The following is an 18,607-nucleotide window of genomic DNA, read 5'->3' as shown; positions in this document are numbered from 1 at the left end:
AATATTATTGTGACACTTTGGGGTGTTTTGGAGGAGCGAGTCAGATAACATTTTCCTACACCAGTATCATGTAGTGACCTGACCCCTGATCTGCAAGAGGAGAATGGCTCAAAATGCCTTTGGCAACTGTGCAGGACTTGTATATGACAATTCCAAAGACGAAATGCTCTATTGGCCAAAAAAAGGAGGCCCAACACCATACTAACTGTGGTCTAAAACCAGGTGTTTCAGTTTTTTTGTCCAACCCCTGTATATGTATATATATATATATATATATATATATATAATTTTTTTTTTTTTTTTTTTTTTTTTTTTTTTTTAATTCTAACCATGTAAAACTTTTGGCAGTTCATGAGTTGAGCTGAGTTCTCTTATTCTACACTAAAAAACTGGTTGCCAGAATTCATTTAAAAATTTAAAAATGTTAATTAAAATTCCAAATTGTAACATTTACAGAATACATGTTTAATCTGCAAAATGTATTTAAGGGACTAAAAGAAAACAAAAGCACGCGCATCATTCTCAATCCATTCACACTTTTTTTTTTTTTTTTTTTTTAATCCCCCCCCCAAAAACTAAACGGTCTCAATTATCAAGCCGTTTTAGTTTTTGAAGCAATGTGATGTCACGTTGCTAAAGCCCTGCCCACGACTGCTGACAGACTGTCCTGTATTGACAACGTCTCATGTTGCAAGGTGTTTTGTATTTGGATGTAAAAGTGAACATAAGGGTTTGTATTTTCTCCCGACATCAGAGCCACTAATAATTCATTTTGTTTTTAATGCACCAAATACACCAAAAAAAAAAAAAAATGGAGGAGAGGAGTGGGGTGAGCTGTAGCTCATTAGCATTTATGCCCATTATGAACAGGGCTGTTTTAGAAAAGGTGAAAATGGTGCTTTACATGACCATTGAGGAATTTTCATTAAAGTGTCATACAGACTTGTGGAAAATGGGCATCCGATGTCCCCTTAAACTAAATTGGCAAAGTCCATGGTGCTACTTAAATCTGTTTTGTACCTTTAAAGCAGTGAACTGTCTATACATGCTGTATACTGCAGAAATAATGTTAGTGTGCGAGTCGTTTTTCTAATGTATTTTTCTCAGACTTTCTTCTCAATGGCTATTTTTTTTTTTTTTTTTTTTTTCTCTCCCTCCTCAGTCGGGGGAGTAGGAGGTATCAAGCGGCACGCTGAGGACTCAAAGGAGGTGCCATCAGAGAAGAAGAACCAGCCTGTGGTTGCCAAAAACCACAATCTTAAAACAAATACAGAGAACCGTCCTCCTCAAACTGAAATGCCAAAAAATATTAGAGACAACCGTCCTCCATCTATTAACATCCAGAAAAGTGCTCCAGAGAAGCATGTTGTAGCTATTCCAGCTCGGCAGACTGGCACAGACCGGCAGAAATCTCCAGGGCCAAAATGTGTGCAAGCGCCCGTCAAGCCACTCAGAGCGACATCTCCACAACCACACAGAGATGCTGAGAAGGTGTCAATTCAGCATTCCCCTGATTATTCAGCTTCAAAGTGACTTGGTCTAATCCTTGTTAGAAAAATGAATTTCGAATGATTCAGTGATTTGGAGCTTGCAGAGTTTTTATTTGTCTTGGTTTATAACTTATTTTTTTATTTTAAACTTATGTTATTTATATTATCTATTTATGATTTATATCTAATTTTAATATTAAATTTTTTAAAATGTTTAAATTATATTTATATTTTTTCATTTATATCATATATATATATATATATATATATATATATATATATTTATTTTGCTATTTAAATGTTTATTTATTTGCTCTTTTGTAGAAAACTGTTTTGGTGGAGAGTTCAAATAAAACCGGCACGCTGAACAGTGAATGTGCGGTATGTGGGAATCATGTACATCTGGTCCAGAGACACCTGGTGGATGGAAAACTGTACCATCGGAGCTGCTTTAAGTGAGTATTCATTGGTATTGACTAAAATGTTGGCGTGCAACTCCACTGTTTAGTTATTTTATTGCCATATACCAATTACTATAATGACAAATAACTAACTATTCTCAGTCCCCTCACTTTTTTTTTTTTTTTTTTTTTTTTTTTTTTTTAAATCAGGTGTAGTGTATGCTATGGCACACTGAAATCTGGAGCATATAAACTAGGATCGGACACTGGCTCACTGGTCTGCACTATTCACAAACATGGCCAAAATGGCTTCAAGCCTACTGTGAAGCCTTTTAAGAGCAGTGGCTTTATGCTTGCTGATTTGGTGCCCAAATCTGACCGTGGAGATCAGCCATCTTCTCAGCGCTACACCTCTGTATTATCTGCACCCATCAAAACTGTGCCCAGACCGGTGGAGCTCAGTCGCGCTCCACAATCATGGACCGCCTCTGCCCAGAAGACACAGGAAGCCAGGCAGAAGTTTTTCCAGTCACATGGTCCAGCAGCGGAGCCTAGGCCCACCACAAGACAGCAGTCAGGCCCCCCAGAGTCCTGCACGAGTCAGAACACAAGTCTGAAGATGGAGGAGAAAAACAGAACCAGTGTACTGGCAAACGGAAAACTGTTTGAAGGAAACACAAATAACAACAATGCACTTAATTCTGACCCAGGAGCACAGAGGCAGTGAGTGACCAATGATTACTGTCATGGTTTACAGTATTTTTATTGATCAGTGACCAACAATTTCATAGATTGCTAGTTATCTACACTACCAGTCAAAAGTTTTTGGACCGTAAAAAAAAAAAAAAAAAAAAAATACTTTTGCTCACCAAGCCTACATTTATTTGATCCAAAATACAGTAGAAGCAGTAATGTGAAATATTTTTACTATTTAAAATAACTTTTCTTTTTGAATGTATTTTAAAATGTTACTTATTCCTGTATTCAAAGCTAAATTTTCAGTATCATTACTCCAGTCTTCAGTGTCACATGATCTTTCAGAAATCATTCTAATTTGCTGTTTAAAAAACAATTTTATTATTACTGTCAATATTTTTAAAACTGTTAGGTGCTTTATGTACATTTATAATGTTACAAAAGCTTTCTATTTCAGATAAATGGTGTTCTTAACTTTCTATTCATCAAAGACACCTGAAAAAATTCTACACTGCTGTTTTCAACACACTAATAATTAATAATATTACTAATAATTAGGGCTGTCCCCGACTATGAATTTTCATAGTCGAATCAGAATTATCGAATCTTTCTATAGTCGACCGATAGTCGAATCATCTAGGCCTATGTGTGTGTGTGAATGGGTTGGGAGGGGCACGACACTATAGTCAGCAGGAGGGTAAAACAGTTTTTATTTTATTTTACATACTGCACACAGCAACAACTTTTAATAAAGCGACCAAAACTGCCTGCCAACTGACAGACGAACTTATTTAGGTTTAAATAAAAACACAGAACGCGTCTTTTAGTTCTAAAAACGCGAGGCGCACAGCACTGCCTTTTTTGCTAAGCAACGACCAAAACAGCTGTCCTGTCAGTCAAATCAAAGGATTATAGCGCGAACGCTCTAAAATCTTAGTTTTTTGCTGTTAAGTAAACTGTCATATTAGCAGAAACCCTAAATAATACAGCTCCTGGTTACCCACGATAGACACCAAAGGTTTCTCCTCCATTTCTTGCAGTCTCCGGACTTTTTAAGCAACGGTAAACTTTCGCCATCACAACAGAAGGCCCGCCTCTCCATTCATTTGATTGGACAATGGAAAAGAACGCGAATGACGTTGGGCGTTTTTCCGCTCAGTTGATTTTTTTTTTTTCAACTTCAGGCGCTCAGAGCGCTCCTGCAAAAACGCGAGGCGCGGGGGCGCATAAACAGAGCGCAGACCCCTCACTGCCAACAGAAAACCATTCAAAAGAGGCGCCTCCAATTGCAAAAAACGCGTTCGGTGTGATCGCCGCCGGTGTAATCCCTGCCGTCAAGATGGTCCGCATCTCATCATGGATCAGGGCAAGTGAAAATTAAATCTGTCACAGGGGTGGTTAGATTTATTCACAAACACCTTAAAAATATTTATTGAACGCTTCTTTCTTTTCACTTTTGTTTTTACTGCATTATCATAATCAAAGGCTGTATATAACTTAATATAACCGTACAAAACCATTAGTTCTGTGTGCAATTAGACATTGAGCACCCCCATATTGCCAAAATGGAATGATGCTCGTTTCACCCGCGAAGATTCGACTGTGAGATCGGTGGTCGAATCAGGCTCCGCATATCGATGCATCGAATCTTCGACTATTCGGGGACAGCCCTACTAATAATAATAGTTTTTTTGGGCAGCAAATCAGAATATTACACTGATTTCTGAAGGATTGTGTGACTGGAGTAATAATGCTAAAAATTCAGATTTAAAATTACAGGAACAAATTACATTTTAAAATGTATTCAAATAGAAAATGGTTATTTTAAATGGTAAAAATACTTCAATTTTGTTTTTGCTGTATTTTGGATCAAATAAATGCAGACTTGGTGAGCAGAAGAGACTTCTTTTGAATAAACAAAAAACAAAACAAGTCTTACAATCCAAAAACTTATCTTGAAACTGTAAATTGGTGCTTTGGTTTCAAGATTTCTTACTGTTCATATGTAAAATGCTGAATGTAAGTGACATTTGTTAACGTCTCTCCCAGGCTAAAAATCAGATGCACTTCTGCTGAAGTTTCTAGCCAGAGGCAGGAGTTACACGGACGTGATGCAGCAGGAAGGAGCTCGTATCAGGCCGCTTCAGCCAGCCCTGCCATCAGCAGTAGCGGCATGAACACCAAAGAATCCCTCTACCTTAGTGCCATCAGCAAGGAACGCAGCAGACCTACATCCCTGCTGCTTTCTGCTGCCAAAGGTGGTATTCACTTGCAGATGACCTTTGCTTGTATGGATTGTGTTCTTTTTATAAAATGGTTTCTAAAGGTCACATGAGAAATATTACCATAAACATACGCAATAAGTAGGAGACGAGAAAGAAGTTAAATTAAGCCACAAGCCAGCATCCATTGTTTTTTCATGTAGCCCACAGGAATAAGATTGAATCTTAAGACTGATTTCTATCCTGTAGTATTTTTATCCTTTCTGTTTGACCGCATGGCTTCAAATGGCATAATTTGCTATTGTGCGGCTTTTGTTTGCCATAATTTTCTTCGCTTCTCTCTGCTTTAGCCAAAGATGTTCAGAGCTGCGAAGCCCCAACTGACTGGAGATCAAAGCCAAAGGCAGCTCCAAATGGACCAAGATTCAAGTAAGTTCGATCAGCCTAGTTATCCCTAATGCTTTCTAATCCACACGAGGGGAAGCAGGCAGAGTCACTCGGGTGTGAGCTGCAATGACACTTCAGAGCTGGAGTACTGACAGTGGGGCCTTTCATGTATCCATCCTCTAGCCGGCGGATGCCTCCTGTCTCCCCCATAGTGTTTGACTGCCTCAGAGTGAGTCCGCTCGCTCTTTCCCCAATCCTCAACAGTCCCAAGGAGTGCTGCGCCTAAACCAACCCCCTCCGAAACGCTATGCTCTTACTTTGAGTTCCTCAGATGATTGTTCTTTTAGCTTTGTTTGCATCTGCTGTATATGAGGTGAGGGTCTGCTTACTGGTTGGTTTTAAATGATACCTTTGCGTCTTTTAAAGTTGTAAATCTAACCTAGATTATACGGTTTTGCAACAAAATGCCATTTCAGTAATTCAATGTTTTCAGTGTATTAAGAGTGTTTTGCTTTTGACAGATCTCCTGATAATGCCAAGGACGTCCCTTTGACTTGTGGAAAAACCGAAAGTGACTATTGTTTGACAGCCCATGATGCTCTAGCCTCCATGTCGAACAACTCTTGTTGCTCCATCAACGTTGAGCCGAAAACCAGAAGGGAGCAACAGCAGGGTACCTGTGGTAAGCTGGTCTCATCACAATTAAAGCAGTAGTTCAAAAATGAAAAATTGTCATTAATTACTCACCCTCATGTCATTCCAAAACTGTGAGACCGTTCCTCTTCGGTGCACAAATGAAGATATTTTTGATGAAATCTAAGAGCTTTCTGACCCAGATGTTAATTGAGCATTATCTGAAGTCTCCCCCCCCCCCTTTTTTTTCCTCAACCCCCCAGTTCAAAATGGACCATGTACACCACCAGGTTCCTCTGCCCCTATCCAGCCATTTAGTCCTGGTGTCACATGTTTGGGAGAGACCTGTGCTGGCCAAGGTAAGTCCCTGCCAAATCTTCAGCAGTGTTCAATTTGACAATTTTTGATTTAGACTTAGTCATAGTTTTTTGAATAAAATGCCATTTGGTTTTAGTCCTTTTTTTAGTCAACTGAATTGTTTTAGTCAACTAAATATAAGATTTAGGCTAAAATCTAATGGATTTAAAGTGTAATGCATTTATTAGGCATATCCGAAGTCATATAGTTTTGATATAAAGGTTTTATCTTGATAGACAGATTTAACTGCTGTGACGCAAAACATGCCTTTATATTAAAATGAAATGAAACCACTTCTAATAAGGATATTCATCTTTGTTAGGGGTCCTAAAGTGATTCAGTCAAGAGCAGTCAGTGATTTTGCCTGTCTTATGCTGCTTCATTAACATCAATGCCACAGACAATAGCAACTAAATTAGGCTGCTGTCCCTTTAAAACCGAATGCACAGATGCAATGTAATGATACATGTCTGATATTCTCCCAACTGTTTGTTTACCTAAGACGTACCCAAGAGTGTGTTTATGAGAATACTCCTCAAAAAGGGACAATTCGATATCATTTTGTGTTTTTCTTCGTTCATACAATGCAAAAGGGTACTCGTGTGAGGCGCTGCTTCGGTGTCTGCGCTCAGAAAACTGGACCGAATTGAGTTCTCTTTTGCGTTGTCAAATTTATTCATATGTCTGCTCTTCTCTTACTCTCAGATATTGACACTTTTTAATGTTTTGAGACGTACAGCAAATGTATGCTAGCTTATGTGCTGCCGGATAGATCAATAGGCTATTACAGTTGGAATGTACGCATCTAACCTCTTAACCACGCAGCAGATTCTTTCTGAATGAATCTTTTCTAAAATCGTCCCTCCCCTATATTTTTCATCTTGTTTTTATTGGTTGACAGAAATGTCAATAGATTTTCATCAGTTTTTGTCATTCAAAATGAGTCTTAGTTTTTTTCATCAGTGAAAAAATAACAAATTATGAAGAAAATGATGTCAATGAAATAAACACTGATCTTTAGTTATATCATAAGATTTGCATTTATAGCATACCGTTCTGTCAACAGGTTCTAATCGTGACTGTTCCTTGTCCTCGTGTGTCATGCCCTCTCAGTCTTGTCACAAACCGTCATCTCCAAAACAACCTTGCCGCGGGTCGGCGACGTCAAGTAAGTATGCTCTAAATTTATGCAAATATTGCTACTTTGAGGTTTAAAGTGCCCCTATTATGCCATTTTAAAGGTAGTTAATATTGTTGTAATAGTCTCTTAAAACAGGTTTACATGTATGCAAGTTCAAAAAACACTTTAGTTTTCTCCAAAATTAGATTTATTTTTACCCCGTTTCTAAATGATTCGTAAACGACTCGTGTGAAGCAGTTCGAAGAATCAGTCTCTCTAAACCCCTCCTTTCCGTGAGCCCTCACTGCTGTGATTGGTCAGATGGTGCAGTCCTTTTGGATTGGTCTACCGCTACAGCGCAAAACGAAACGCCCATTGGCATAACTGAATGACAGCTGCGGAGACCTGTTAATGCATAGAAAAGATAGCCTCGATTTTACCCTATCAATTCGAGCCGGAGTCTGACGATGAAACGGTTGAAGTGTCACATCGACAAGAAACTGTTTTGCAAGCACGACCGGAGCAGGACGTTTCTCAGTGGGTGTCATATGTTAACTGTGGACAGTGTTTGCAATTTGCTTTTGTAAGCTAACCGGGCACACCTCTACGTTGTGAACTTCAACACTGTACAATCCATAACACTGCGTTAAGCCATCGTTTATCATTATCATTACTTAAACTAATAAGGCAGACAGACAGTCAAGCTGCATCAATCACAAGACTTTTTAGACTACATTGCACGCACAGCTGAACAACAGAACTACAGAAACGCAAGTTAGCCGCTTACCAAGACATGTGCGGGGTTGTTACACACCATAACGTACGTACACAAAGACGTATTTTGAACGATCGCTAGAAAATACAAGTTAATCATACTTACAGGTAGAAGTTCAGAGGAGCAAGCCGGTCCAAATAAACTGGGCACTGATCCATTTTTTAAAACCAAGCGTTTGGTGAATCTCGCGTTGTAACGTTACTCCCCAAGATTAGAAAAGCAGTCATCAGTAAAATGACGCGAACACAACACAAGATTGGCATTGGACTGCTGAGGTGTTGAAAAAATTAATGTTAACCACTGATAGTTTCATCTTTTGGAAGGGCATATAAAACAAATTCACTCTCACAGGCTGTCACAGTGCAGGGCGTCTTCTTGACATGATGTAATCCACGTGAAAATGGTAGGCCTGCTGTTTGTGGGCGGGCAAGTTGTTCGCGAAATTGAACGTGGGCGGACATTACGCAAATGTGTAGCTCGTGACGTGTGGCCGTTACAGAAAAAAGATTCGAATTGCTGACGACTCGTTTAGGCGAATGTGAGCCGACTCTTTTTTTTGATAGACAAAAACTTTATTTATAGTGCACTGTCGGCGTCACAACTTTGCAGATAGTTTATGTTCACATACAGCTACATGACACACTACATGAAATATCATATTTGAAAAGGCATAATAGGGGCACTTTAATAAAAAATAGTTGGATTATTTAAACAAGTTTCTTTTAGTAACGTTTATACTATTATTATTTTGCTGTTTTAGTTTCTGTTTTTCTTTTGTTTTATTTTTATTTGTAGTTAGTAAATCACTTTTACTTGGACATTCCGCTCAAAGGGATAGTTCACCCAAAAATGAAAATTGTCAATTACTTCCCCCTCAAGTCATTCCAAACCTGTAAGACTTTTGGTTATCTTTGTAACAAATCAAGATTTTTTTTTTTTTTCATATAAAATTCGAGAGCTTTCTGATCCTGCACTGAATAAACGGCAACACGACTGCCATATTCAAGGCCCAGAAAGGTATTAAGGACATTGTTAAAATCAGTGGTGCCCAAACTCAGTCCCAGTTAGACACCTGAACTAGCTAATCAAGATCTTACTAGGTGTGCTAGAAACTTCCAGACAGGTGTATTGAGAAGTTGGAGCTAAACTCTGCAGGACACTGCTGCTGTCTATGCAGGGTCAGAAAGCTTGCGAATTTCTTCTAAAATATCTTACATTGATTTCTGAAGATGAATGAAGGTCTTATGGTTTTGAAATGACAAAAAGGTGAGTAATTAATGACAGAATTTTCATTTTTGGGTGAACTAACCCTTAAGCTTTGCTGTTGAATTTGTGACTTAATTGTTCACTATTTATTTGGAACCTCTTTTGCATATTTCATGTCCATGTTTAGCCTTTAGCTTTTCATGAACACTAAATGGCAGTGTTTTATCTTTTTAGGTTATGACAAAGGAAATATTTCACCTACAAATGGCTTTCTGCGTGAAACACGGTTGCTTACTGTAAGTTACTGCGAAAATTATATACTATCCTTTTCTAAATTACAGAACTCCTACCTATGGATTTAAATTACAATATTTGTCTTTTCAGATAAAGCCTTACTACATCACACCAGATCAGATTTCAAAAGAGTTGCAGGACATTGAGAACAAGCTGAACGATCTGGAGAATGAAGGGGTGGAGTTGGAGTGGAGGCTTCGCAATTATGAAGAAGGTTTGAGTTGTAGTTAATGTAATAGTAGCATTTTGTGTTTCTCTAAGTTGAAATCTGAATTGAATTTTGAAGGTCTTGAAGTTTTTTCACAAGGTTGTTTAGGATAAAAAAATAAGCTTGTTGGGACATCAGATGCTCCTTTTGGTGCAATTTGAGATCCATTTGTTGTGTTTTAGATGGCATGTATCAGCCCTGTATGTGTGTGTGGTTCATTGAGTTCTGCGAGTCGTGCACTCATTCCAAACCTGTTAGCTGAGCCCGTCCACCTGGGAGTCGGAATTCCGATGTAGCCTTTAGGGGAAGGCTGTGGCCAATAAAGGGCTCTCGATTCTAGCTGCCAGGGCCAAATGAGGCGAGGCGCAGGGGAAGCTCCCTCTCCTCCTGAGGGATGCTGGGATGGAAATGGAGAAGAGGCGGTGGGCTGCAATGAGAGGCTGCTAGCTGAATGGGGCAAGGGCACTTGATTGGCTCTTTTCAAGGTCACCATGGCACAGTAATATCATCTCCAGCCTCGCTGCTCCAGTCACCTGTCCTGCTGCTAGCAGCCGGTGGGATTTCACAGAACCTGACTGCGTCTCGGTCCCACCAAAGCCGAAACCACCGCTTGATCAAATTAAGTTTGGGTGTGTGCGCGTATGATTGTACTTATGTTTTTTTTGTACCACCTCAAGGCAATGTCAATGGAAAACATGCTTTTTAGACCGCATTACAGTGCTCTATTAGGAGACAAATAGAATTCAATCATAGCTCAAATAGAAGTTGAAAGTGAGTATTTGAGGATGCCTGTCTCCAGAGCACTTTAAATTGTTGCTCGAGGTGGAGTGTCTCTTATGTGGTTGGATGTGAGCGGTGCAGTTAGGACCTTGGTGTCTTTAGTGACATTGGACTGTTTTACAGAGGGTCATGGGGACCTTCTGATGGATCCCTTGATGGTGGAATGGTTCAACCTGATTCGGAAAAAACAAAGCTACATACGGAGGGAGTCAGAGTTGATGTACATGTAAGTGATCCCCATATTCAGCAACTACTATTTCTCTCTATTGTCCAGGTGCTATTTTTGGAAAATGCATAAAGAAGGAAAATAACTATTAAAAAATAATAAGTTTACATCCCCCTTTAGAATCTGCAAAATGTTAATTGTTTTACCAAAATAAGAGGGATCATACAAAATGCTTGTTTATTTAGTGCTGACCTGAAAAAGATATTTTACATGTAGTCCATAAGAGAAATTAAGTTGATTTTTATATAAATGACCCTGTTCAAAAGTTTATATCCCCTTGATTCCTAATACTGTGTTACCTGAATGATAAACAGCTTTTACTTTTTTTTTTTTTTTTTTTTTTTTGTTTAGTTATAGTTGTTCATAAATCCCTTGTTTGTCCTGAACAGTTAACCTGCCTGCTGTTCTTCTGAAAAATCGTTCAGGTCCTGCAAATTCCAACGTTTTTGTGCATTTGAACCCTGTCCAACAATGACTGTGATTTTGAGATCCATCTTTTCACATTGAGGACAACTGAGGGACTCGTATGCAACTATTACAGAAGGTTTAAATGCTCACTGATGCTACAGAAGGAAAAACAATGCATTAAGCCGGGGGTGAAAACTTTTTGAATTTGAAGATCAGGGTAAAGTTAACTTATTTTGTCTTCTGGGAAACAAATCTTCTGTTGCTTCTGAAGGGCAGTACTAAATGGAAAAAAAATATATATATAGAAAAAATAAGAAATGTACACCTCCATTTAGTTCAAAAGTTTTCACCCCTCAGCTCTTAATGCATGTTTTTCCTTCTGAAGCATCAGTGAGCATTTGAACCTTCTGTAATCGTTGTATATGAGTCCCTCAGTTGTCCTCTGTGTGAAAAGATGAATCTCAAAGTCATACAGTCAGTGTTGGAAAGGGTTCAAATACACAAATGCTGGAAAACCGAAGAATTTGTGGGACCTAAAGGAATTTACTGATGAGCAGTGGGCACTTTAACTGTTCAGGACAAACACAGGACCCATGAACAACTTTGACTAACAAAAAAAAAAAAAAAATCTGTGGAGGATTGTTCAGGTACCAACACAGTATTAAGATGTAAACTTTTGAACGAGGTTATTTTTATAAATTCAATTTATATTCTATGTCAACATCTTATGTAAACTATCATATTCAGCTCAGTACTAAAAAAAAAATGCATTTTGTATGACCCCTTTTATTTTGACAAAATTAACATTTTGCAGACTCTGTAAGGGGATGTAAACTTTTGACCTCAACTGTACCTAGATGTTCACTCTTAAAGGGATAGTTTACCCAAATGAAAACTATCCCATGATTTACTCACCCACAAGCCAATTGCTGGATTTTCCAAGATTATGATGGCAGTGAATGGCTTTTGAGATTTTAAAGCAAAATAGTGTCAATCCATTAAAGTACTCCACATGACTCCAGGGGGTAATAAAGGTGTTTTGGAGCCTTGTTTTTCTGTAAACAAAAAAAAAATCCATATTTAAAACTATAAACTGTAATCTCTAGCTTCCGCTAACTGTCATATGCACGGTCACAAGAGGGGGACATTCCAGCAGAAGACATAAGACCTAGGCAAACGCGGTGACAAACACAGTGCAGTGGAGAGAGCAAAAAACGCAAAGTCACAAATTAGAAGTACAAAATTAGGATTTGTGAAGAAAAATGTCGGAGGATTTTCGAGATAACCAGTCTCCTCTTGGGTTTTCTTTTGCTGTAAATAAAACTTGGTTCTTGTGAAACTAGCATTCTCACCGGAGCTTACTCTATGCCTACGGCATCCGCTGGAACACCGCTCTCGTCAATGCATACAACAGTTAACGGAAGCTAGAAATTATGTTTTGTACAATTTTAAATATGGATATTTTTCTTAAACGCATCAATAAGCTTCAGAAAGGCCTTTAATAACCCACTCAGAGCTGTGTGTAGTACTTTTTACGATGGATGCTGTTTATCTTAACAGCCATTCAGTGCCATTATAAAGCTGGGAAGAGCCAGGACGTTTATTTTATTTTTATTATAACTCTGATTGTATTCATCTAAAAAGTTATATACACATAGGATGGCTTGAGGGTGAAGAAATCATGGGGTAATGTTCATCTTTGGGTGAACTGTCTCTTTAAACTGGTCCTTACAGCAGTCTCAATCTTTTTCAGAGCAAGAACACAAGATCTAGAGGAGCAGCAGCCTGGAGTAGAAGGAGAGCTCAGGAGATTGATTAATAAACCAGGTAAAAAGTCTCTTGGCTTTTCCCCCCATTAGAAATAGACTGGTTGTTTAAAGGGAAGTGAACAATGTCTGTAAAATGAGTTGGCTCCAAGATTCTTGCAGTGATCATGTTAAATTAATTTGATTTGTGTAATTTAATTTTTTTTTTAAATGTATATTAAAATGATATTAAAAATAACTTAATTAACGATAAAGAGCTTTTTCTTTGTGGGGTATATCTTTACTCCTCAGTTGCTATGGTAAGTCTGGTTATAGTAATTGGCACCAATTATAAATGAAGCTTATTCTTAGATCTCTTGTGACACATAAAAGCAATTCTCGGACATGTCCGTGCTTCAAATCACCTGTAATTATTTTAATAACTACGCATTGTGATTTAACAACATGTGAAAAGTGATGCAAAGTAAAATTGAAAAATGTCAAATATGAATTCTATTTTATTTAAAAAAATAAAGGTAAATGTAACCGCAGTATTAGTTTAGACTGCTTGGTCTCATTTTGCACTTTTTATAACACCTGAAATGACATAATAGTGTGAATGTGTGTGTTTGGATATTAGAGCATCTCAAGACTCTGGATGAGAAGAAACGGGAAACTGAGCTGTTGAACAGACTGATGAAAATAGTGAATGACAGGAACGCCATTGTTGAAGGCCTGGAGGAGGACAGGATAAGGTAACTCTTAAAGAAGGTCAAATGCCATTTATTTAAATGTGGTTCGTCTTCACATGCATGCAAAAGTTGTATAAACATGTTAATGTAATGTGTCACTTTAAGGGAGGAGGAAGAAGATCAACAGTTGAATGAGATGATGCAAAGACTAGGTGAGAACTTTTTTTTTTTTTTTTTTTTTTTTTTCCTCTTGTCAAGTATACTCAAAAGTGAGGTTGACGCAGCAGAGCACATTTTAAACTTTCTTTTCTCTTTTTTTCTTCTTGATGCAGGTGTTCAGAAGTTAAAAAACAAACGCAAGTCGTCCTTCTCAAAGTTATTTAGACGGAGAAGTAAAAAAGCCTCAATGGGAGAGTGAACTTGAGACCTGCTGGAGTGAACTAATGAAGCCTATTAAAGTCCAAGTTTTTCCAGGTGACCTTAGACGTTTTAAAACAAGGTGGGATTAGTATAATAGTTCTTGGGAGAAAAATAATGTTCTGTTTAAACACTTATTTTCACTTATTTGATTAAGCTAATATTAGTTCTATTCAGTTGCTATTCATAAGTTTGTAACATTTCTCCTCTGTTTCTTTTGCCTTGCTTTAAATGCGTAGGCTAGTTTGAATACTTATTGTTAAAAAAAAAACATTTCTTTTATTATTTTCCTTTCTTTCCACCCCCTCACTTGTTCATAAACCATAACTTATATCAGCAGATAAACAAACAGATGCCCAAGGCTTGCTAAAGCACGCCACTTGACTGTGATCCAAAAATCTGCAGAGCATCTTAATTTAACCCCAACCCCCCCCCCCCATAAATAAATAAATAATAATAATAATAATTGAACCGCTAAATCTAGAGGCCTTCAAGACACAGTGCTTGCAGTGACCTGAAGGGGGCACTAAGAGCTTACATGCATTTGCCCAGGCCCAGTTCTCCAGTTTCTTATTTTATATTCCTGAGAATGCTAAATCAAGCTGGAGATTAGACGGCAGAGGATCTGGCGTGCTGGCGAGGCATGGATTATTGGTTTTTATTCTCTTTTTAAGTCGTCTAACCTAGTTCAATTAAAAGTGTACCTCGTTTAACTTATCTAAGAAACATGGTCTGTCCAAAGATGTATTTTACGTGGTTTAAATATGACTTAACTGTTTGGAAAAAACTGTTTTAAGAAGTTTTAAAAGCTCTCCTGAAAGATGCTTACAAATGGATGCTTATTTATTGTATGTTTCACTTTTTAAAATGAGTTCTTCAATAAATCTTAATGAAGTTTCTTATTGTACCCTAAAGTAATTCAGAGCTTTATTTTAGTTTTAGTCTCAGTCCTCACATTTTTTTTTTGAATTTCAGATGCTTGCATGTGAATCGTGAAGCCCTGAAAATGTTAAATGCGAAAGCCTATTTGGTCACAATAACCGAAATGCCCGGTTTATCCCAAACTTCCAGTCGTTCTAAATTAAAATGACACCACGCGCTCCGCGGAAGCCGTAATTGTTGTCCCTGTCATCGCTCGTGCTGTAAAACGGCCGTTTATACAGCCATCATTTAATATGGGTTTTAGTAAAATGCGTTAAGATAATTTACTCACATTTAATATCATGCCAGTGCTTACAGGCCATCCATCCCCAATTTAAGATGCATGAAATTGTGATCATGAACTTGGAACACCATCTTTCTCTAGCTGAGAGGAGCCGAGGAGGATATTGGTGCAGAACGCCACGCGTGATGCGGGTGACAGTCGAGACTGAATACGTGTGATATTAGAGTTAATTAAAGCTTTGCGCCCCATCTCCTGCAAATGCTCGCACTCCTGCAATTAAGAATCAAAGGCGAGGGCTTAGTGTCAGGGGGGTGTCTAATACATGGTTTTAACAGGAATGGGACCTGATTTGCCAAGCTCCTAGCGACAAGCATTAACAACAGCCTCAAATTAGGCGGACATTAATATTCATAAGTAAAACAATTCGTCCTGTGAATGGCTGATGAAATGAAATTCTCCGAGGTGAGCGGCGGCGTCCACGGCGCCCGTGTCCATCAAAAGATGCCATTACTGATCGAGTGCTTAATGTATATGAGCCGTCTGATGAAATTGAAGGGATAAAGGATGCTGGGGTTCGACTTGTTTGGTATTTCGAAACCTCCAATGCACCGTCGCTGACCTCACGCATGCGCGCGCTTGCTGAACGCCATTTCCATATTTGCTTGATCAAGGCCTGCTAAGCGCGGGTCACGAACGCAAAATGGATTTGAAAATGAAGTGTGCTGTGTGTTTTCGGTGGAAAGTGCGCTAATGCGATGCACACTGGTGGAGTCGCAAGCTTTCAGTTTAATTGTTTAATTAAAAGCATACATTACACACTTATCTGATGTACAGTATATTATAAAGGTCAAACTCTGCTTGTCCAGCGGCGGCCACTGCGCTGAGCTGTTTGTTCTCTTCCTGTAGGTGCGTGTGTGTGCGCGAGTGTTACAGATATGGTGCTAGCGCTTCTGCCACTAGCCTGTAATTATGATCCTCAAGGTAATTTTATCAGCCTCATTAGCTCTGATGAGTAAACGAGAAGCGTGCTTCTAATTTATTAGCCATCCAGACTGGAGCCCTGGCTCTCATCAGACGGATCATAATATTTGTATAGGGGAGCTGATATATTCAGTGTATCATCCAGCCTCGGGAAAGAGTCGGAATTTGTAATTGCATTCTAAATGCTGGCCCTGCTTGGATGGCTTGCTTTGGTCTAGACTAGAGCGATGGTTCTCAAGCTTTTTGACTCAACGGCTGCTCATGATCAAACTTTGAATATATGGCTACTCCTATTATATGTAAATAATACAAAGAATTTTATACATTGTAAGTTACATAATATAAGTCCTGGGGTCATAACTGAATGTTCATTTATTTATTTGTTTTACACTTTTTAAAACCAATGATTTGCAATTGAGTTTAAACTTTGTAACTCACAAATAGCAATTTCCCCAATAAAATTATTTTAGAGCTTGAAATAACTAGAATTGGAATAAGATTCCATTTCAGAAAATATTTTTTTTTTTTTTTTTTTTTTTTTTTTTTTTTTCTCTCCACATAGGCTATATGTTACCCTGGACCACAAAACCAGTCATAAGGTTAAATTTTACAAAACTGAGATGTATACATCATATGAAAGCTCAATAAATAAGCTTTCTGTTGATATATGCTTTGTTAGGATCAGACAATATTTGGCCGAGATACAACTATTTGAAAATCTGGAATCTGAGGGTGCAAAAAAAATCAAAATACTGAGAAAATCACCTTTAAAGTTGTCCAAATTAGGATCTTAACAATGCATATTACTAATCAAAAATTACATTTTGATATTTATAGTATGAATTTTACAAAAAATCGACATGGACATGAACTTTACTTAATTTCCTAATGATTTTTGGCATAAAAGAAAAATCAATGATTTTGACCCATACAATGTATTTTTGGCTATTGCTACAAATATACCCCAGCGACTTAAGACTGGTTTTGTGGTCCAGGGTCACATATATTAAAATAATTGTATACATTTCAAATTAAATTCCATAAGTCCAGAAATCATATAGAGATTGCATAGCATAGATTGCATAGTAGGATTATAATAACTGAATGTTCTTCATTTGTTTGAACTTCAATACCAATGATATTTCTAGTCGTTTACGATTAGGTTGAAATTATTTAACTACAAACGGCGTTATCGGCGTTAACCTGAGACTCTTAACCGGGCGATTAAAAAAAATATCGCCGTTAATCTATTCTCAAAGTTGGGTTGGGAGCTGGGTCTATACTACGCAAGCTATGATGAATTTCACCTTGATAGTTTAGCGTGGATGTATACCTAGCCGAATTGCACTGTAGAGGGCGAGAACGAGTCTTCGAACCTCTGTGTATGCCTACTGTGAAATTACCACATCAAACGAGACATGCTAACATGGATGCCGCTATGAAGCCGCCGGGTTTGCTTCAGGGCAGGTGCGTTGCTAGACCCTTTTTACTGGGGCACGTGCCCCAGTGAAAATCTGCTGTGCACCAGTAAAATCTCAAATTTGAGTTATAATGTACTTAAACTATTTGTATTAAACTATATGCAACAACTGAATTGACGCTTCTAAAAGCAACGCAGTTTAACCGAAGACTATGCACGCAGTTATCCATTGTCCACGTCTGTGTATTTAACTGCAACGCGCACGTCGCACAGCCTTTTACACAAGTACATGCAGTGTAGGAATAGTTAGTTACACAAGTTTGTATAGTTAATTGTTGAGAAACCCGTTCTCAAAGACTTACTTTTAGTCATTATTTGGGTAGCACACACATTCAAATTAGCCATCTTAATCTAGATTAATTCCAAGATTACAGTGAGATTAATCTAGATTAAAAAAGTTAATCTATGCCCACCACTATATCTGTCTATCTTTTTTTTTTTAGAGCTTGACATAATTGGTAGAATTAGTAACACACTTTACGATAAGATTTAATGTAGCTTTTTTTTCAATTAAAGCATTAGGTAAATTACCAATTATAGGATTTATTAATCTCACTGTTAATTTCAGCAAATAATAATACATTATTAATTTTATCTGTTAATATTTAATAGACCTGAGCTGACATGTACAATAAATGGTTATAATTTTATGGATTAGTTTACAAAGATAAATACTGTAACAAATGTTGTTCATCACTGATGCATTAACTAAAATTAAATTGGACCTGCAGTGTAATTTGAAGTATATTCTTAAAATCTAAAGTAATGTAGTGTTTTAATTTAATTATTTGTGTTTTTATTCATTAAGTTAATAAAGAAATGCTGTAACAAATATAGTGTTCATAATGTATTAACTAAAATTTAACCTGAAGTAACTGTTACTGAAAAACTTTCAATTATTAATTTGGCAAAAAAAAAAAAAAT

The 18,607-nt window shown here is 37.6% G+C and overlaps 1 protein-coding gene across 1 annotated transcript in view; it reads left to right on the top strand.

The window, feature by feature from the left end:
- Positions 1–14,964, top strand: part of micall2a (mical-like 2a) — a 23,029-nt gene extending 8,065 nt beyond the window's left edge. Inside the window, exons 4-18 of the mRNA XM_073831059.1 lie at positions 1,163–1,491; positions 1,815–1,945; positions 2,102–2,614; positions 4,637–4,845; positions 5,160–5,238; positions 5,718–5,878; positions 6,093–6,188; positions 7,253–7,354; positions 9,522–9,583; positions 9,672–9,795; positions 10,693–10,795; positions 12,957–13,030; positions 13,589–13,703; positions 13,806–13,852; positions 13,973–14,964. Coding sequence (XP_073687160.1) covers positions 1,163–1,491; positions 1,815–1,945; positions 2,102–2,614; positions 4,637–4,845; positions 5,160–5,238; positions 5,718–5,878; positions 6,093–6,188; positions 7,253–7,354; positions 9,522–9,583; positions 9,672–9,795; positions 10,693–10,795; positions 12,957–13,030; positions 13,589–13,703; positions 13,806–13,852; positions 13,973–14,058 — 2,231 coding nt within the window. The 3' untranslated portion in view covers positions 14,059–14,964. The remainder of the gene's footprint in view (positions 1–1,162; positions 1,492–1,814; positions 1,946–2,101; positions 2,615–4,636; positions 4,846–5,159; positions 5,239–5,717; positions 5,879–6,092; positions 6,189–7,252; positions 7,355–9,521; positions 9,584–9,671; positions 9,796–10,692; positions 10,796–12,956; positions 13,031–13,588; positions 13,704–13,805; positions 13,853–13,972) is intronic.
- The last annotated feature ends 3,643 nt before the right edge of the window (positions 14,965–18,607 follow it).

Source organism: Garra rufa, chromosome 1 (assembly GCF_049309525.1).
Source record: "Garra rufa chromosome 1, GarRuf1.0, whole genome shotgun sequence".
Classification (NCBI taxonomy): domain Eukaryota; kingdom Metazoa; phylum Chordata; class Actinopteri; order Cypriniformes; family Cyprinidae; genus Garra; species Garra rufa.
The sequence above is the reverse complement of the archived record's forward strand: the minus strand, read 5'-3'. Positions and strand labels throughout refer to the sequence as shown.